General features: G+C 44.5%; 1 protein-coding gene across 1 annotated transcript in view; it reads left to right on the top strand.

The window, feature by feature from the left end:
• Nucleotides 1–11,366: 11,366 nt before the first annotated feature.
• Nucleotides 11,367–18,319, top strand: part of LOC125280908 (dual oxidase 1-like) — a 171,561-nt gene continuing 164,608 nt past the window's right edge. Inside the window, 4 exon segments of the mRNA XM_048215903.2 lie at nucleotides 11,367–11,498; nucleotides 12,625–12,728; nucleotides 15,592–15,641; nucleotides 17,870–17,923. Of these exon segments, the coding sequence (XP_048071860.2) occupies nucleotides 11,367–11,498; nucleotides 12,625–12,728; nucleotides 15,592–15,641; nucleotides 17,870–17,923 (340 nt within the window).

Below are 18,319 nucleotides of genomic sequence, written 5' to 3'. Positions count from 1 at the left end.
TCTGACAAATGTGTAGGTAATGCTGCTGGCTTTGGGGCCATATTTTTGAGAACTGTGGAATTTGTCGAGCCTCTGGGACCTTAACTATCATCTAATAATTTTTTTTATTTTTCATACACATCATAAATAAACTATACTTTAAACTATATTATAGGCAGCTTGTGTTGAAAACATAGTGCGTTAGTACTGTTAGAATCAGAAAGGCAGTTTCTATCTTACTGAATTCTGACTACGACAAGTAAAGGGTATGGAGTCACAGGGTCAGAAGAGTTAGTGAATAAAGGATATTTGGCTGTGTTCCTAGAATATAGATGCTCCTTCCAAGTGTTCTGTATTATGGTAGCAATTGAAAACAGCAACGTGGGAGCTCGGTGACCTTGGGCTCAAACCGTTTGGATTAAGCTTGGGATTCCTAATATTTCAATGAGGTTGAACTAGATGACAGCAACTTTCAGCTACAACATGCAGCAGTGTTAACTACAGTGATTGTGTAGCACATGACATTCTCAGGACTTACAGCTGTGGTTTGTACCTTTGATCCCCTTCATTCAGTTTTCCCTCCCGTCACCCCGTGCCTCTGGTAACCATAAATCTGATCTCTTTTTCTATTTGTTTTTCTATTTGTTTTATGTTTTAGGGTCCACATATAAGTGAGATCATCTAGTATTTGTCTTTCTCTGCTGACTTATTTAGTATAATGTCCTCAAGGACCATCCGTGCGGTCTCAAGTGACAGGATTTCCTTATTTTTATGGCTGAGTAGTATTCCATTGGATATACAGACTACATTTTCTTTATCCATTACTCTGTTGATAGATACAGGTTGTTTCCATATCTTGGCTATTGTAAATAATGCTGCTATGAACATGGGGGTGGCAATACTTCTTCAACAGGCTAACTTCTTTTTTTTCAACATGTTAATCTTATTTTGTTCAGCTATGTAACCAGAAGTGGAATTGCGGGATCCTTTGGTTATTTTATTTTTTATTTTTTTTAAAGATTTTATTTATTTATTTGACAGAGATGGAGACAGCCAGTGAGAGAGGGAACACAAGCAGGGGGAGTGGGAGAGGAAGAAGCAGGCTCATAGCGGAGGAGCCTGATGTGGGGCTCGATCCTATAACGCTGGGATCACGCCCTGAGCCGAAGGCAGACGCTTAACCGCTGTGCCACCCAGGCGCCCCTGGTTATTTTATTTTAATATTTGAAGAAAGTTCATAGTTTTTTCCATACTGGCTATGCCAATTTATATTCCCACCAACAGTGCACAGGAGTTCCCTTTTTTCTACACCTTCATCAACATTTGTTATCTTTTGTCATTTTGATAATAATCATTCTAACAAGAATATCTCGTGGTTTTTGTGGTTTTGATTTGTATCTTCGTAAAGATTAGATGTTGAACACCTTTTTTTTTTTTTTTTTAAAGATTTTATTTATTTATTTGACAGAGATAGAGACAGCCAGCGAGAGAGGGAACACAAGCAGGGGGAGTGGGAGAGGAAGAAGCAGGCTCATAGCAGAGGAGCCTGATGTGGGGCTCGATCCCATAACACCGGGATCACGCCCTGAGCCGAAGGCAGACGCTTAACCACTGTGCCACCCAGGCGCCCCTGAACACCTTTTTTATGTGCTGGTTGTCCATTTGTCTTCTCTGGAGAAATGTCTATTTAGGTCCTTGGTCCTTTCTTTAGTTGGTTTCTTTTTTCTTTTATATTCTTTACTTTCTTTTCTTTCTTTCTTTTTTTCGCATACAACTGAGTTGTATGAATTATGTATATATTTTAGGTATTAATTTCTCTTCAGATACATGATTTGCAAATATTTTCCCATTCCATATGTTGCATTTTCATTTTGTTGATTATTTCTTTCACTGTGAAGAGGCTCTTGAGTGTAGTACCACTTTTTTTTTTTATTTTGTTGCTTGTGCTTGTGGTGTTATTTTTAAAATATACTTACCAAGACCAATGTCAAGTCGTTTATTCTCTATGTTTTCTTGTAGGAATTTTATGATTTCAGGTCTTCCCTGTAAGTCTTTTATTTGTTTTGAGTAAATTTTTGTGGATGATGTAAGATAGGGGTCCAGTTTTGTTCTTTGACATGTGAATATCCACTTCTCCCAGCATCATTTACTGAAGAAGCTGTTTTATTTTTCTCCATTGAGAATGCCTCCCTTCTCAAAAACCGTATGTGTCTGGTTTATTTCTGGGCTCTCTCTTGTGTTCATTAGTCTATGTGTCTGTTTTTATGCCACTACCATAAGATTTTGATTTACTATAGCTTTATAATACAGTTGAAATCAGGCAGTGTGATGCCTCCAGCTTTATTCTTTCTAGAGATTGTTTTGGTTATCCAAAGTCTTTCATTGTTTCATTCAAATTTTAGGATTTTTTTTTTCTTACTGCAAAAAAAGTCATTGGAATCTTGATAGGAAATTCATTGAGTCTATTGGTGGCTTGGGTAATTAACATTATTTCTTGCAGTTCATAAACATGCAATACCATTCAATTCATTGGTGGGTTTCTTTTTTTTTTTTGTATCTGTCATCAATGTCTTGTTTTCCGTGAAGAGATCTTTCACCTCCATGCTCAAGTTTATTTCTAAGTATTTTGTTGTTTTTCTCCCTAACATAAATGGATTGTGTTCTTTGTATCTTTTTCCTTATATCTTTTTCAGATAGTTTGTTGTTGGTGTATAGGAATGCTACTGCTAGTTGTACATTTATTTTCTATCCTACAACTTTACTGAATTCATTGATTAGACCTAACAGGGTTGTTTTTATAGTCTTTAGGATTTCTATATGTCACCTGCAAATAGAGACAGTTTTAACTTCTCCCTTCCCAATTTTTATGCCTATGATTTCTTTGTCTTGTCTGATGGTTCTGCTAGGACTTCGAGTACTGTATTGAATAGGAGTGTTGAGAGTGGGCACCCTTGTCTTGTTCCCCATCTTACATGACAAATTTTCAGTCTTTCACCAATGAGTGTGATGTTAGCTGTGGGTTTGCCGTATGTGGCCTTTATTGTGTTGAGGTACGTTTCTTCACGATCCAATTTGTTGAGGGTTTTTATCATGAATGCATGTTGTACTTTGTCAAATGCATGTCAAATGCTTTTTCTGTATCTATTGAGATATTCATATGATTTTTATCTTTCATTCTGTTAATGTGATGTGTCACACAGTGATTGATTTGCATATGTTGAACCATCCTTACACCCCCTGGACAAATCCCAGTTGATCGTGGTATATGGTCCTTTAAGATGCTGCTGAATTCAGTCTGTTAATACTTAAAGAGAATTTTTTCATCTATATTCATCGGGGACACCAGTATATAATTTTCTTTTCTTGTAGTCTTTTTATTTGGTTTTGGTATCATGGTGATACTGGCCTCTTAAAATGTGTTTGTGTGTATTCCTCTTATGTTGATATTTTTGGAAGAGTTTAAGTAGTACAGGTGTTAATTCTTCTCTTATGGCAGGTCTAGTAGTGAGGAACTCATTTAGCTTTTCTTTGTTTGGAAAAGTCTTTGTCTCTCCTTTATTTCTGAAGGACAGCTTTTCCAAATAAAGCATTCTTGGCTGACAGGTTTTTTTCCAAGTGGAGATGTTTTGACCTGGAAGTTTCATTGAAGAAAGGTGACTGTGATCTTGCTGCCCTAGGCCAGAGTTTTCTGCACAGCCGTATTTCCTCTGACCCTCTAAGGAGGCATGGAAATCTGCCAGGGAACAAAGCCACACAGACAACCTCCTCACGTTAAACCCAACCCCCTGACAAGGGGTGGTGAAAGGCCAACCAGGCAGAGCAGCCTGAACAGCCGAGCAGCAGGCCCCTCCCCCAGAAGACAGACCGGAAGAACAGGTAAGTGACACGCTTATTTCCTACAGGACTGCAAAACTCCAGCGCCAGGGGAAACTAATATATTGAGGTCCAGGTGTTCCCTCAAGACTCATTTATACTTCAAGCTAAAATTTTACATTTATTTAATTTTTTTTACCTTGTTACCATCTCAAATACTCTTATTTCCCAATTTATGATTTGAAGTGGGTTTTTATATTTTCATATCTACCTTTTATACTTTTTATACCTCATACCAATCCTTTTCACACTACTCCATTTTGTTATGTATGTGAAATGTATATGTTATATATATAAGTTCCAGATTGTTTGCAATTTTGGGACATGGTGTCTTCTAAGACAGAGACCAAAAATCAATCAGGAACAGACAGATCACCCTGCCTTGTCCACCCTGAGTGCTTATAGTCTCTCTGCCCCACTGTAATGACTGTTTAGGATAATCGTGGCTTTGTTTGGGTATCTGTGGTAGCTTCCGACCACTTGGAGTATTTTCTAGAGTGCGTCTTCCTTGGTTTGTGGTTGATATTTTGGACTCTGTGTATTCGCTCAACCATCCCTCAATAGAATGACTAGAAGGAGAACTCTCAACAAAGAAAAGAACCGGAGACCATGTCCTCTGCCACAGAACTAATGATAAGGATATAAGCATGATGTCAGAGGTAGCATTCAGGATAGCAATCATAAAATCAATAGCTAGGGTAGGAAAAAGCATTAATGACAATATGTAATATATAAGGGCAGAAATGAGATCTAATCAGGCTGAATTGGACGCTCTAACAGCCAGGGTCAATGAGGCAGAAAAGATAATAAGTGATCTAGAAGATGGGCTGATGGAAAGGAAGGAAATTGAAGAAAATAGAGAAAAACAACCCACAACACATGAAGAGAGACTTAGAGAATTTAATGGTACATTGGAAAGAACCAATATCAGGATCATTAGGACAAAGAAGGGGGGCTGGAAGGTATATTTGATCAAATCATGGCTGAGAACTTCCCAAATCTGGGGAAAGAAACATGCATTCACGTCCAAGAGGCAGAGAGGACTCCTCCTCAAATCAATAAAAATAGATCAACACCACGACATATAATAGTGAAGCTTGCAAATCCTAAAACCAAGGAAGCTATGCAGAGAGTAGCTAGAGGGAAGGGATTTCTTACATACGGAGGGAGGAACATCAGAATAACATCAGACCTGTCCACAGAAACCTGGCAGGCCAGAAAGGGCTGGCAGGGTATATTCAGGGTAATAAATGAGAAGAAAATGGAGCCGAGTACCTTATTTAGCAATGCTATCATTCAGAATGGAAGGAGAGATAAAGAGTTTCCAGGATAGACAAACTGAAAGAACATATGACCACCAAGCCATCCCTACAAGAAATATTAAGGGCGATACTGCAGGCGGACAGATCCCGAGGGTAACAGACCAGAAAGTAACAGAGACAATCTACAGAAACAGGGATTTTAAATACAATGGCACTAAATTCATAGCTTTCAATACATATTCTGAATGTAAATGCTCTGAATGTTCCAATAAAAAGACAAACAGTACAAGATTGGATTTTAAAAGTAAGACCTATCCGTATGTTGTCTACAATAGACTCGGTTTGAACCTAAAGCCCCTCCAGATTGAAAGTGAAGGGATGAAGAACAATTTACCACACTAATGTACCTCAAAAGAAAGCTGGGTAGCAATCTTCATATCAAACAGATTAGATTTTAAACTAACGGCTGTAGTAAGAGATGTAGGGGGACACCGTATCATACTTAAAGGGCCTATCCAGCAAGAAGACTAAAAATTATAAATTTCTATGCTTCCAATGTGGGAGCAGCCAATTCTATAAACCAATTAATAACCAAAGTAAAAAAAAAACTTATCTATAAAATACGTTAATGGTAGGAGACTTCACCACTTCACTCACAACAATGGACAGATCATCTAAGCAGAAGATCAAAATAGAAACAACTTAAAAGACATTATCACTGAGGTAAAAACACAGTCCACAAGACGGGAAACCGTAGTGCAAACCATGTGTCTGAAAGGGGCTCAATATCCGGAATATACAGAGAACACATAAACTCAGCAACAAAAACCAAACCAAATGTAATGTGTCAATGTGCAAAAAAATGTGAATACACAATCCTCAAAGACACGCACATGAAAAGGAATTTGAAAAGATACTTGACATCACTAATTTTTAGGGAAATCCACATTTTATTTTATTTACTTATTTTAAAAAATATTTATTCGACAGAGAGAGACAGCGAGAGAGGGAACACAAGCAAGGGGAGTGTGAGAGGGAGAAGCAGGCTTCCCACTGAGCAGGGAGCCTGATGCGGGGCTTGATCCCAGGACCCTGGGATCATGATCTGAGCCGAAGGCAGATGCTTAATGGCTAAGCCACCCAGATGCCCCAGAAATCCACATTTAAAAAAGCAATGAAATACCATTTTTCATCAAGATGACTCTTCCACACACACACAAAAAGAATTAGAAGAAAAGAAAAGAACAAGTGTTGGCAAAGATATGGAGAAATTGAAACCTTGTTCATTGTGTGTGGTAGGAATATTTGAGCATAGTTGTGAAATCAGTATGGTAGTTCTTAAAAAAAATTAAAATTAGACTTACCCTGTGTTCCAGTAATTCTACTTTTGGGGTATATACCCAAATTAATTGACACCATGGTCTTGAAGATCTGTCTGAACATACATTTTCATGCCATCATTAGTCATAATAACTAAACCATGAAAACAATCCACTATCTGTCCAAGGAGAAACAGATGTTGTTTATACACACGATGGAATAAGAATGAATAATATCTCAGAAGAGGAAGAAAACACTGACATAGGCCACAACATGGGTGAACTTTTACATTAAGTGCATTCATAAAAATGCAAGCTTTGACTCCACTTTTGGGACCTACCCAAAGTAGATTCATAAAGACAGAAAGTAGAATGGTGTTTGCCAAGGGCTGGAATGAGGCAGTAATGGTAAGTTTCTGATTCATGGTGTAGAGTTTTAGTTTCACAAGATGAAATGAGATGTGAAGTTGGGTTAGACGGAGGTTGTAGAAAGGGTACTAATGCATTTAATACATTTAAAATGTATTCCATGAACTTAATGTACTTAATGAAATATAAACCTATAAATGGTAGATTTGTAGACGGTAGGTGGTAGATTTTTGATTATGTGTATTGTACGTCAATAAAAATATTTTTTCTTTAAAAACTGCAAATACAGAGAAATGAACACAGGACAATTTAGTCTTGCCATTTTGGTGCTGCTATTTTGTCTCACCCATTTTCCTGGAGACAACTTTGATCCAACAAAATGTTCTCATTCTGTGCCCACTTAAAAGCGTAAAATCAGAATCTTCCAAAACATGAAAATTTTTTCAAAACGGTATTTTCAGAGTTAATTTAATAAGACATTTTATTCCTTGATCAATTTTTAAAAATGTAGCACAATTTAAAATTCTATTTTATCTACTTTAACTTTAATTCACTGATTTTAAAAATCAGAATCAATTTTTTATGCAAATGGCTTGGATTTTTTATCCATATCATAGTCTACTGACTGGGTTCTGCTGTTTTACATTTTGCTTATGTGTCATTATTTTTACCAAGTCAACTTTCCTGATGCCCATTATGAATATTAAAATATTTTTTTGCCCAGTTTTATTGATATAATTGATCACTGTATATAATTGACACACTGTGTATGTGTAAGCTATTATGTGATAAGAACTCTCAGAATTTACTCTCTTAACACCTCTCAAACCATAGAGCGGTATCAACTGCAGTCATCATGTTGTACTGTAAATCCCTGTTATTTATCTTAAAACTGGAAGTTTGTACCTTTTCACCATTCACTCAATCCCTGCCCCCACCCTCCCCTCTGTTTCTTGTTACTTTAATCTGATCTGTTCTTCTGAATCAGTTTTCCGCCTTTTCTTTTCTTTGTTTTAGATTCCACATAAAAGGGAAAAATGTCTATGTATCTATCATCTATATAGTATCTATCTCCCTATATATATCTATATCTACACATGTATAGTGTTTGCCTTTCTCTGTCTCACTTGTTTCACTTGGCATAATGCCTCTAAGTCCAAAACTGTTATCACACTTAGCAGGATTTCCTTTTCTTATGGCTGATTAATATTCCATTATGTAGGTAACACTTCTTTATCCATTCACCACTAATGGGCACTGATGTTTTCCTTGTCTCAGCTATGGTAAATAAAGCTTCTTGCACATGGAAGTGCAGGTATTTCTTAGACATATTCCTTTGTTTTCTATGGAATATTCCCAGACGTGGAGCTGCTGGACATACGGTGGTTCTGTGTTCAGCGTTTTGAGGACGCTCCATACTGTTTTGCACAGTGCCGGCGCCAGTGCGCATAGGCTCCTTTGCTCCACATCCTCACCAGCATTTTCTCTTGTCGTTGTTATGACAGCTGCTCCAATTGATGTGATAGGTCATTGCGCTTTGGGCTTGCGCATACCTGCTTATCATTTGTTTATGTTCTCTGGGAAAGTGCCAGAGCACTGAACACTGTCTCTGGGGTCCAGGGGCAAGACCAGTCTCCATTAGACCTTCAGGGTCCTCGTTTGGACATACAAGGGTGGGTGCAGAATCACTCTTCTGGCTGAGGTGAGGGTGCTGGAATAGTAAAGAGGACACCATGGGAGTGGACAGAAAAAGGAGGAAAGGGAGGTTTCTGTGGTCCCTTATTCTGCTCTTGGAGCCTGGAGATCCTGCTCCTTTGCCACTCTGACTCTGGAAAGCCACTGCCTTGAGGACACCCAAATGAAAGCACCCCTTTTTTTGGTGGTGTGCCTGCCTGGGGCTGTACCACTAGAGACAGAGAACGTGATGCAGGGTGCTTCCTTGTCCATGGTGCCTCATCAGTTCTGCTGGAGATACTGGAGAAGGAAGAGTCAGGCAGAGGCCATTGTGGTTGTCCCCTTGCCCAGAAACAGCTCGAAACTTTTAGTTGCGCTTCTCCCTACAGTCTAGCTTGTTAAAAGGGGAGGTGGGCTCCAAGATCTCCTCAGTTATTCATTCAGTAACTATACACTAAGCACTCCCCTATGCCAGGTACCTTGGTGGACCCATGAGGAGAGCTGAAAATACCAAGAGCTCCCTGCTTTTAGGGGCTCACGGTCTAGAGATGGACAAAGCACAAACCAAAGACGTGAAAGAAAAGAGCAAGTGCTATATACGACGACTGAAGTGTGTAATGAAGGAAGGCTGGGAAGTCATTGGATAGGAAAATATGAAAGGCCTCACTGAGGGTGACATTGCTGAAAACAGATTGACAAAAGGGAGCTAGACCTGCACAAGTCTGTGTGCAGTGTGTCAGAAAGAAGGGACCGCTGTTGCAGACACTCAACTAACAGAGCTGGTTTGGCCAGAGGAGGTGAAAAAGGCAGCCCTCGTGGCTGGAGGGACACTAGGAGGAGAGCAGAGGGGAGGGAGGAAGGCAGGGAGAGGTGCTGAGGCCTGGGAGACTGTTACTTATCTATTGTTCCTATGTTACTGCCTTGTCCCAGTAGCCTGAATCTTAAAATGTATATATTTAATTTCTCACAGTTTTTGTGGGTGAGGAGTCCAGGCACAAATAAGCATAGTTCCCCAGGCTCAAGGTGTGTCAGAGGCTGTAGCAGTGACTGAGGCTAGACTGGCAGAGGATTTTCTCCCACGTTGGCTCACATGATTCGGGAAGCTGTTTGGACTCAGAGTCTGAGTTCCTGTGTGTCTTCTGGCCTTGGCACAGGCCAAGTTCTCTGCCATGTGTGCTTCTACACATGGCAGCTCAAAATATCTGTGCTCGATTTTTGGTTCAGAGATCAAGAAGAAAAAGGGAAAGGGAGTGAGACGCAGAGCACAAGAAAAGTAACTAGGAAGTTAGAAACTCTTTGCAATTGAAACTTAGACATCACATTTCATCACATTGGCTGCATCCTATTGGTCAGAAGCCAGTAACTAACCACCTAATGGGTAGAGAGTGATGCCTATACCACAAGTCTGGATCGGTGGGAGCCACTGTGAAGGCTGCTCCGCTCATAGACAAAAATGAGGCAACTGGGGCGCCTGGGTAGCGCAGTCGTTAAGCGTCTGCCTTCGGCTCAGGGCGTGATCCTGGCGTTATGGGATCGAGCCCCACATCAGGCTCCTCCGCTAAGAGCCTGCTTCTTCCTCTCCCACTCCCCCTGCTTGTGTTCCCTCTCTCGCTGGCTGTCTTTCTCTGTCAAATAAATAAATAAATAAAATCTTCAAAAAAATTTTTTTAAAAATGAGGCAACTGGGTCTCATTCTAATTATAATGGGAAACAATTGAACAGTTTAACTACAGAGGATAGCAATATCTGCTTCTTCGTTCATTTCCACCCCATCATAGTGCCCACATTTACACAAGGCCAAGTGGGAAAGTGTTCCAATATTACATTGTTGGAACCCAGGCCTCTGTTGAGCGGCCCTCCATGCCAAGTCCCACCCCTTCTTGTAATTCTTCCATCCTGAAAATTGTGCTTCAGATACACAGGGGACCACCCCACCCATGTTATATTATCCACATACACCTGATGATGTCTCTAAGAAGTGGATTCTAGCCTGATCCCCACTAAGCAGCTTGGGAAAGTGGGGAATATGTGAGAGACACAATGATTTAGGACACAGAACTGGGAAAACAAAAAAGGTCTGAATTCAGCTCTGTCTCCTGAAACCTCAGACCCTGGTTACATTTCCAGAGAGTGGTGGCTATGGCATTTTTGGCTCATTGTGTACAGTTAAGGAGATGACATGGGGGAGAAAAGTAAACAGTTCGTTGCCAAGAGACGGCAGAGGCCAAGGTACTGGAATCTTGAAGAAGCGACCTCACTTCCTTGGTGATAGGCCCCAATTGAACTTAGAACTCTGGTAACCAGGCACATCCATTCAAAGAAAGCCTGCTTTCCAGCTCACTTGACTCGAGACGTTCAAGAGAACAAGATGTTCTGTTGCTGTATTCCTACTTTCAGGGGCTTTGGGCCCAAGAAAGTCCAGAGTGAGAGACTTTTATGTCACTGTAGACATTAGCTCAGCCTTCTTCTCTGAAGCTTCTGGTTATGTGGCAGGAGACACCAATAGGTAACACAAGGCAGCTCAGGGCAGCCCACTGGAGAGCAGGCAACAACAGTGATCCTACTTCAGCAGGCCCACACCTCTTGCCCCTCACTAAGTGTGTGTGTGTATGTGTATGTGTGTGTAGAGGAGGGGGCAGAGGAAGGATGCCCTTCCTGGGCAGAAGCAAGGTGCCAGGTGTTGGAACCTGGCCCATCTTTCATGTTCACACCCCAGGTCATAGCAGGCAGGATGAGAAGCTGAGTGCTGGGGACCAAGCTCAACCACCTGTATGTTAATCATGAGCCCTAAGGTTTCATCTGGCTTCCTCTTTGTTGGATGTCTTTTCTGCTACTCCTCTTAGCCTTAACTGGAGAACACGATTTCTAATGGGGCTGGCCCCTTGTGGCAATGTCCCGTGAGGCCACTAATGTCTCCTGGCCCCATATATATGGGGCACTGTATTTTCGGAGCTGCACCCAGGAGATCATTGATGAGCTGGTCTGTGACTTCAACTATTCCAACTTCCTAGACAAGTGTCAGGTGCACCAGACCACCCAGGATCAGTGCTGCCTGAGGTGAGAATGGGAAGAGGGTTCTCCACACCCAGGGCCCCCACACAAATATGGGGGCAAACCTGTGGCCCTCCTATTCTCACATGATAGCTACAACCACAGGTTTATCTATCTGCCCTGTACTTAAGTACACATCAGATACCTAGTAGCTATCATGTGAGAATGTGCATCTGAGAGGGGAGTAGAACCAGAGGGATGAATAGTTGGAGGGGAAGAGTCCCCCTTGGGAGGAGCCACCTTGAACAGCAGCGTGGAGCTTGGAGTTTGTGAGGATGATCAGGATGCAAATGCCCTCCTTCCTTCCCTCGTCTCTATTTGCTCCTGGGCCATCCTGTCCTGGGCCCCTCAGTGAAAAGGAATAGAGTGAAATCCAGGGACTCCAACCAGGCTCAGGCCACATTCTCAGCTTTCTGAGCTCTAGCTCTGACCTGTGACCCCTATCTAGGACACTAGTCTTGCATGTGAAATAGCTGGGTGAACAAACCTCCCCCTGTTCTCTAGGAGCTGTTCAAGAAGCTGCTGCCCCATCAGTGCCTGGACTCCGTCTGGTCCAAGCGCAATAAGCCTGGCAATGAGCACCTGGCACCCACAGTCCGGGCCACTGTCGCCCAGTTCAACGGTGTGGCCAAGTGTGTCATCACCACCTGCCTTGGCAACCCAAGCATGACAGCCCGGGACAGGGCCATGGTGGTGGAGCACTGGATCAAGGTGGCCAAGGTATGCAACGGGAAGCCCAGCCGAGGTGCTCTCCTGAGTCTCGGGCACTGCTCTTCCCTTGATCAGGTCTCAGGGTGGAAGGCCCTGGTCTTTGCCCTAGGGACTGTGCAGTCCCTAGGCTCTTCCTTCCAGAGGCTGACTGTGACTTGCATGGCCCAATGTTGGGATGCTCAGTTCCTCCTTGACTTCTTCCTTGGAGTGAGGTAAAATCCTTTCTCTCCCAGCAGTGGGACTCTCTGGGCCTCACGTGTGACCTTTGGCAGGTCCCTGGACATCTGCTTCATCCAGGAGGAGTGATTTAAACTGAGGGTGACTGAAGCTCTAGAGAAAATCAGCCTCCACTACCCACGTGACAGCTCATTCTCTTCCCTCCCCAGGCCTGTCAAATCCTGCAGAACTACTACTCCCTGAATGCCATCGTCTCGGCTCTGCAGACTGTCTCAATATACCACCTCAAGAAGACATGGGAGAAAGTTTCCAGGTGAGACAGTCTCTCTGCATGGACGGACCAGGATAGATGAGGGATCTCCCAGAGGCCTGTCCTCTTCCCCCTCAGCCAGCTTGGACCTCCTGGGAAGCAGCAATCCCTGACTACAGGACCTGGGCTGGCAGGCGGGTCTCTCAGCCTCCCTGGAGAATAGGCCACCATGTCTCCTGCTTTAGAAATCAGTTTTCCTAAATGTTCCCCCACAAGGCTGAGCTGAATAAATATTTTCATGTGTTTACTTTACAACCACTAAACTCTGCCCAATTGAAACCAAAATTGACCAAAACAGAGCTGCTCAATTAATATGGGAATGGAGTCATAGGATGACCTACATCAGAGCTCTCTCCCATGTCCTACAAAGACCTTAGTGCTCAGAGGAACCCAGAGAAAACTGTTATCCAGCCAATTTGACACTTTGGGGTTCTCCAATAAAAGGGACTTGCACTCAACCCTGCCACATTATTCCTCCAATCGTCCTGCCTCCTTTCCCTCTATTCAGGAAGTGCTTTCAAAACTTTAAAAAGCTGGGCACTGAAGACAACCCACAGAGCAGGAAACTAGTCATCAAGGTAGCATGGAAGGTGCAGGTCTGGAAAGAGAAGAAGGGTGTGAGGGAACAGGGTCCTGCATGGATGAAATAGGGAATGGCCTGAAGCATTCCTTGGAGAGGGGAAGCCTTTGGCATGAATGTGGTGACAGGCTGGGGTGAAGATTCCGTTGGGGGTGGAACAACCAGGTGCTGCTCAACCAGATTCCCTAGCCTAGACACCCTGTCTCTCTGTGTCAACAGCTAGTCCAGATGGACACCTGTACAAACCTTGAAAGCCCAGAGGACAGGGCTCTGCTCAGTGATGGGGATGGGATGGGTTGAGGGCCACAACAATAATGATAGTAATACGATACTGAGTCCTCAGGAGACGATGGGAGGTAGGTAGAATTCTCACTTTTCCTGATGAGAAAACAGGCTCAGGGAGGCCAGACTTCAAGCTCAGGGTCACACATAGAGTGAATGTTGGAGCTGAGATTTGTCTAGAATCACACATGGCATGCTTAAGGATAATGTTTATCAGTTATCAGCAGACTTAAGTCAGATATCTAGGGTCTGAATTAAAAGATGGTGGGGGCAAGTGGACTGAGGGTATTACGGTCTCAAGGATCTTGTCCTTGGCCCTACAGGAGCAACCATCTAATAAATCTGCCACCCTGGTGATGGCCCTCCGGAGAGCCTAGAAGAAGAGGCTGCAGAAGAAAGTGAGTGTGCCTGAGACCCAGGGCCTCCAAAGTCAGAGGAGAGGGGCTTCTCCCTGAGGGCTGGAAGCCTCCAAATCAGTACAGGTGGGACTTCAACTCCAGCTCCACTTCCTGTTGCTTCTAAAATTCTTGTTTCAAAGTGACCAGCAGGAGGGTCTAGAAAGCTGGATCCAGAATGGGTTTCGGAATGGGGAGGAGCCCAGGGCTATATACCCTGTGATTTTCTAAAAGCAGGCCCTGGAGGTGATTAGGAAGAGTATGACGTTCTTGGAGGGTGAGGGGAAAGGGAATTGAGGGGAGACTGCTAAGGGTCCTAGGCTGCTCCATGTGGGAAACTGGGGTGGGCGAGGAGGCTGCAGCATTTTCAGGGGAGGGTCCCTGTGGGCACCAGAGAGCAGGGACTCATCCCAACCCTCCCCCTCATGACACAGGGTGTTGTCCCCTAACTTGGCACTTTCCTCACTGAACTGGTGATGCTGGATATTGCAATGGAGGACTATCTGGAGGTGGGTGAGCCTGAGGATTGTGGGGGAGGGACCAGAATCCGGAGGTTTGGGAGCAGAGCGCCCCTGTACTGAGCCCTGAGCTCTCAGGACTCGGCAAACCTCCCCTCATGACAGCCTCACGGCTACCCTGTGAGCCTGGGGGCTGTTGCCCATCTCAGGGATGAGCGAGGTGAGGCTGCAGTTAGGCCACGGCTCCCGGTGCCGAAGACTGGTGAAGCAGCAGAGCTTCCTGAAGGCAGGGCTGCATTAGGTCTGTCTGACTGGACCTCAGCCTCCCCCGGTGAGTTTGCCCGTGGAGGGAGAATGAAGTCAGGACCCTCCACGTCAGCAAGCACCTCAGTAGCCGCAGCAGCCCCTTCCTGCCTGAGGCTTCGGCCTCCCCCACTGTCTTCCGAGAGGGTGGTGCTGCAGGGTCCCGACCTGTAGCCAGTCCATCTGCCCCATGTCCTCCTTTCTCTGGACCCCAGAGCCTGGCCTACATCCCAGGCCCGCTATCTGTGTATGCACGGCCCCCTCATGGGTCCTGGCCATGGTGCAGCATGAGAAGGGATGGGAATCAAGTGCTCCTAAGAACCAGGGGCCTCATTCTGATGGACTTTGTCTGCTTTCCAGGGGAATGAGATCAACGACCACAAAAGAAATAAGGTGAGCATATGTGGCGCTTCCCGCAGGGAAGGGTAGGGAGTGGGCCTCAGAGATGTCCCTGGGAAGAACATTGCTTGGCTCCATCCCCTCCACCTCACATTTCCTGGGATCCCTTGAGAAGAATGCAGTGCAAGACCCATCCCATTAGGAGATGGGGACAGACGCATGGCATCCAGGAGAACTTCCCGGAGGAGAGGCTACTGATATTCACCTCTGAGAACAGGTGGAGACCGGATCAATCTCTAGGCAGGAGGGTGGCCATGTGTGCCAGGACCTGGGATGGGTGCCCGGTCCTGCTGCTCAACCCTCACCAGACCCTGCAGCTCCCGCTCCCCCCCCCCCCCAAGGCTCCCTATACATCCTGTGCTTCTCTCTCTGCTCAGGAATACCAAGTCATGACGGACATCGTGCTGCTCCAGGTGGCTGCTGAGAATTACACCCTAGAGCCCGAGGATCCTTTTCAGGCCTGGTTCCAGGCTATGGAGTCGCTCAGCGAGGCTGAGAGGTGAGGCCCATCAGGATCTGGGTCGGTGAGGTTCGGGGTGGACTCTTTCTGCTGGCCACTCCTGGGATCCTCCTTCCCTGGGCAGCCTCAGGCCTTGTTGCCGGGGCGCCTGACTCCAGCTGTGGGCAAACACTGGCAGGGACTCTTGAATGGAAGCTCTTGGGCAACTCACAGGTATCCCTCTGTCCTTAGCTACACCCTGTCCTGCCAGCTGGAGCCCCGGTCCTAGCTGGTCAGCAGCACTCAAGAAGGAGAAGAACTAGCCGCAGTCAACCTCAGGGCTGAGCAAGTGTCCAGTGGCCCTGCAGGGATTCCTCAGCAGCTGGGGATTTGCGGTGCATGCGCCCCATGTGTTCCACACCCCTTCCTCCCATCTATTTAGTTATTTGACGGGGGGCAATATTTATTCTCTTAAATAGTAAGTGGTAAATTCAAATATTATTATATTAAAGCCCTTTTTTTCTTTTAGAGCCCAAGAGTGTGGTTTGTTCTTTTACTTCCTACAGTAACGTAAAAGATATAGACTCTCATATTCATTCCTGAACTAAGGAATCTTAAAGCGTCATCAGCTATTGTATGTGGGAGGAAGGAGAAGAGCCAGTCCTCCTCCCTAGCTACTCATACAATCCCGAATTCCTCCATCACCACAACTGTGCCTGGAAGTTTGTTGAATGTTCCCTTCCTCGGAGATAGAGCAGAAAAGACTGTCCCAGGTCTTGACCTCCTGAGTAGGAAAGTCAAAGTGTGGACCTAGGCCTGTGTCCCCATTGCTGATGCTCTGTGCTACTGATCTGCACTTATCACTCAGCTACGGGATCATTAGTCACAGAGCAGGGGGGTTTCAGCATCCGTGTACACTCCCAAAGTACTAAAGTGTACACATTTCCCAAACACTGACCACGTTATAAGGTGGCCTCAGTGGTCACATAACCCAGAACAACTATAGATGGATTTAACAGCCAGCTCTGACATAGTCATTAGAGTGAAAGTCACATAGAAAGTCCACATGCTCCTGGTCAGTCCACTGATTCTGAGAGCTAAGAGGCCCCATGTAGGACAGTGTAGGCCAACATCTGTCATAGCTGAGGTCATTGCTTGTACATGGCCCAGAGCAGTTAAGAATCAGGAAGATAATTTAATGTGATTTATGACATCACCATACCATGAGAAATGCTCAAATCCTGTAAGTCCATACCCAAGATACAGTGGCAAATAGGAATTTAAAGTAAAACTTGGCTTTTAGCTTGGTGCCCATCACCCTTGTTGCAAATCTCCTAAACAGCTGGGTTAGGGAGTGTCAGTGTTCACTCCATGCCTCCTTTACTTTCCCCATTGTGCAATCTTGGCACCCTTGTCACAGATCATTTATCTATGTACGTGTGAGTTTATTTGGGGGCTCTCTGCTCTGTTCCACTGGTCTACCGGCCTGTTTTTATGCTAGTACCATTCTGTTGGATTACCGTAGCTTTGTAATATGCTTTAAAGTCAGGAAGTGGGGGGATTCCATCTTTGTTCTTCATTCTCAAGATTGTTTTGGTTATTAGGGGTCCTTTGTGGTTCCATATATATTTTAGGGTTTGTTTGTTTGTTTGTTTCTATGCAGTGACATTGGGATTTCTGTAGGTCGCTTCCTCTAGGACCTGGTGGTTGACCTTACTGTTTAGTGTCCCAGAGTCTTAAGTTGTGCCCGTCATGTGTGCACGAGCCCAGAAATGCCTATACATGAATGATCAGATCAGGCCAGCAAACTACAACCAAGAAACAACCAGCGGAGGGCAAGTGACCTCTTTTTCATCTTTGGATTCTAGAACTGTGCTCTCCAGGGTGCTAGCCTCTAGCCACATGTGTCTGCTTATAATTAATTTTACACCAACATTCAGCGAATTAAAATAACACCACATTGCTCACTCACACTAGCCACATTTCAAATGTGCCCATACTAATTTGAATCTCAGGTGGTAAGTTTGGAGGTAAGAGCTGCAATGTGCCTGTAGAACTGAGAGTGTGAAAGCTGATTCATTCAGCATCTCTGTCTCATTCGAAGGTTTGTAACTGTGATCAATTCTTGTTGAAGGGCTCTGACTCCACCAAGTATAGAGAACTTCTGAGAACCCACAGGAAATATCAGGTTGATGCCGTATGACCCACACAACCTCAACTAGAGGAGGAGGAAAGGGTGAGCCCCTCTAATTGATGTGTTTCTATATATCATATTTGGGTGTCTATAGATTTTCTTGTGGAGAGCATTCAAGATTCCAGCAGTGAGGAGGATGACTCTCCAGGTAGGGAACAACACTCAGGTAGGAAGCAATGCAAGAGGGTTCCGGGTACAGTTGGGTTGCACCTGCTGCTCTGGAGACTGAGGAAGGTGGATAAGAAAGCAGAAAGGGTAGGGAAATATATGTACAAGTCTAATTTGTTCATTTCATATTTTAATGACATATTAGTAAGAGGAATGGAGTCCATAGGCATCAGGTGTGCTGTGTTTGCAATCATTTTTGCTTTCCTATTTAAAAATTCTTTCCCATGGGGGCGCCTGGGTGGCACAGCGGTTAAGCGTCTGCCTTCGGCTCAGGGCGTGATCCCGGCGTTATGGGATCGAGCCCCACATCAGGCTGCTCCGCTATGAGCCTGCTTCTTCCTCTCCCACTCCCCCTGCTTGTGTTCCCTCTCTCGCT

Source organism: Ursus arctos, unplaced genomic scaffold (assembly GCF_023065955.2).
Source record: "Ursus arctos isolate Adak ecotype North America unplaced genomic scaffold, UrsArc2.0 scaffold_16, whole genome shotgun sequence".
NCBI lineage: Eukaryota > Metazoa > Chordata > Mammalia > Carnivora > Ursidae > Ursus > Ursus arctos.
Note: the sequence above shows the minus strand (reverse complement) of the source record. Positions and strands in the feature narration are given on the sequence as shown.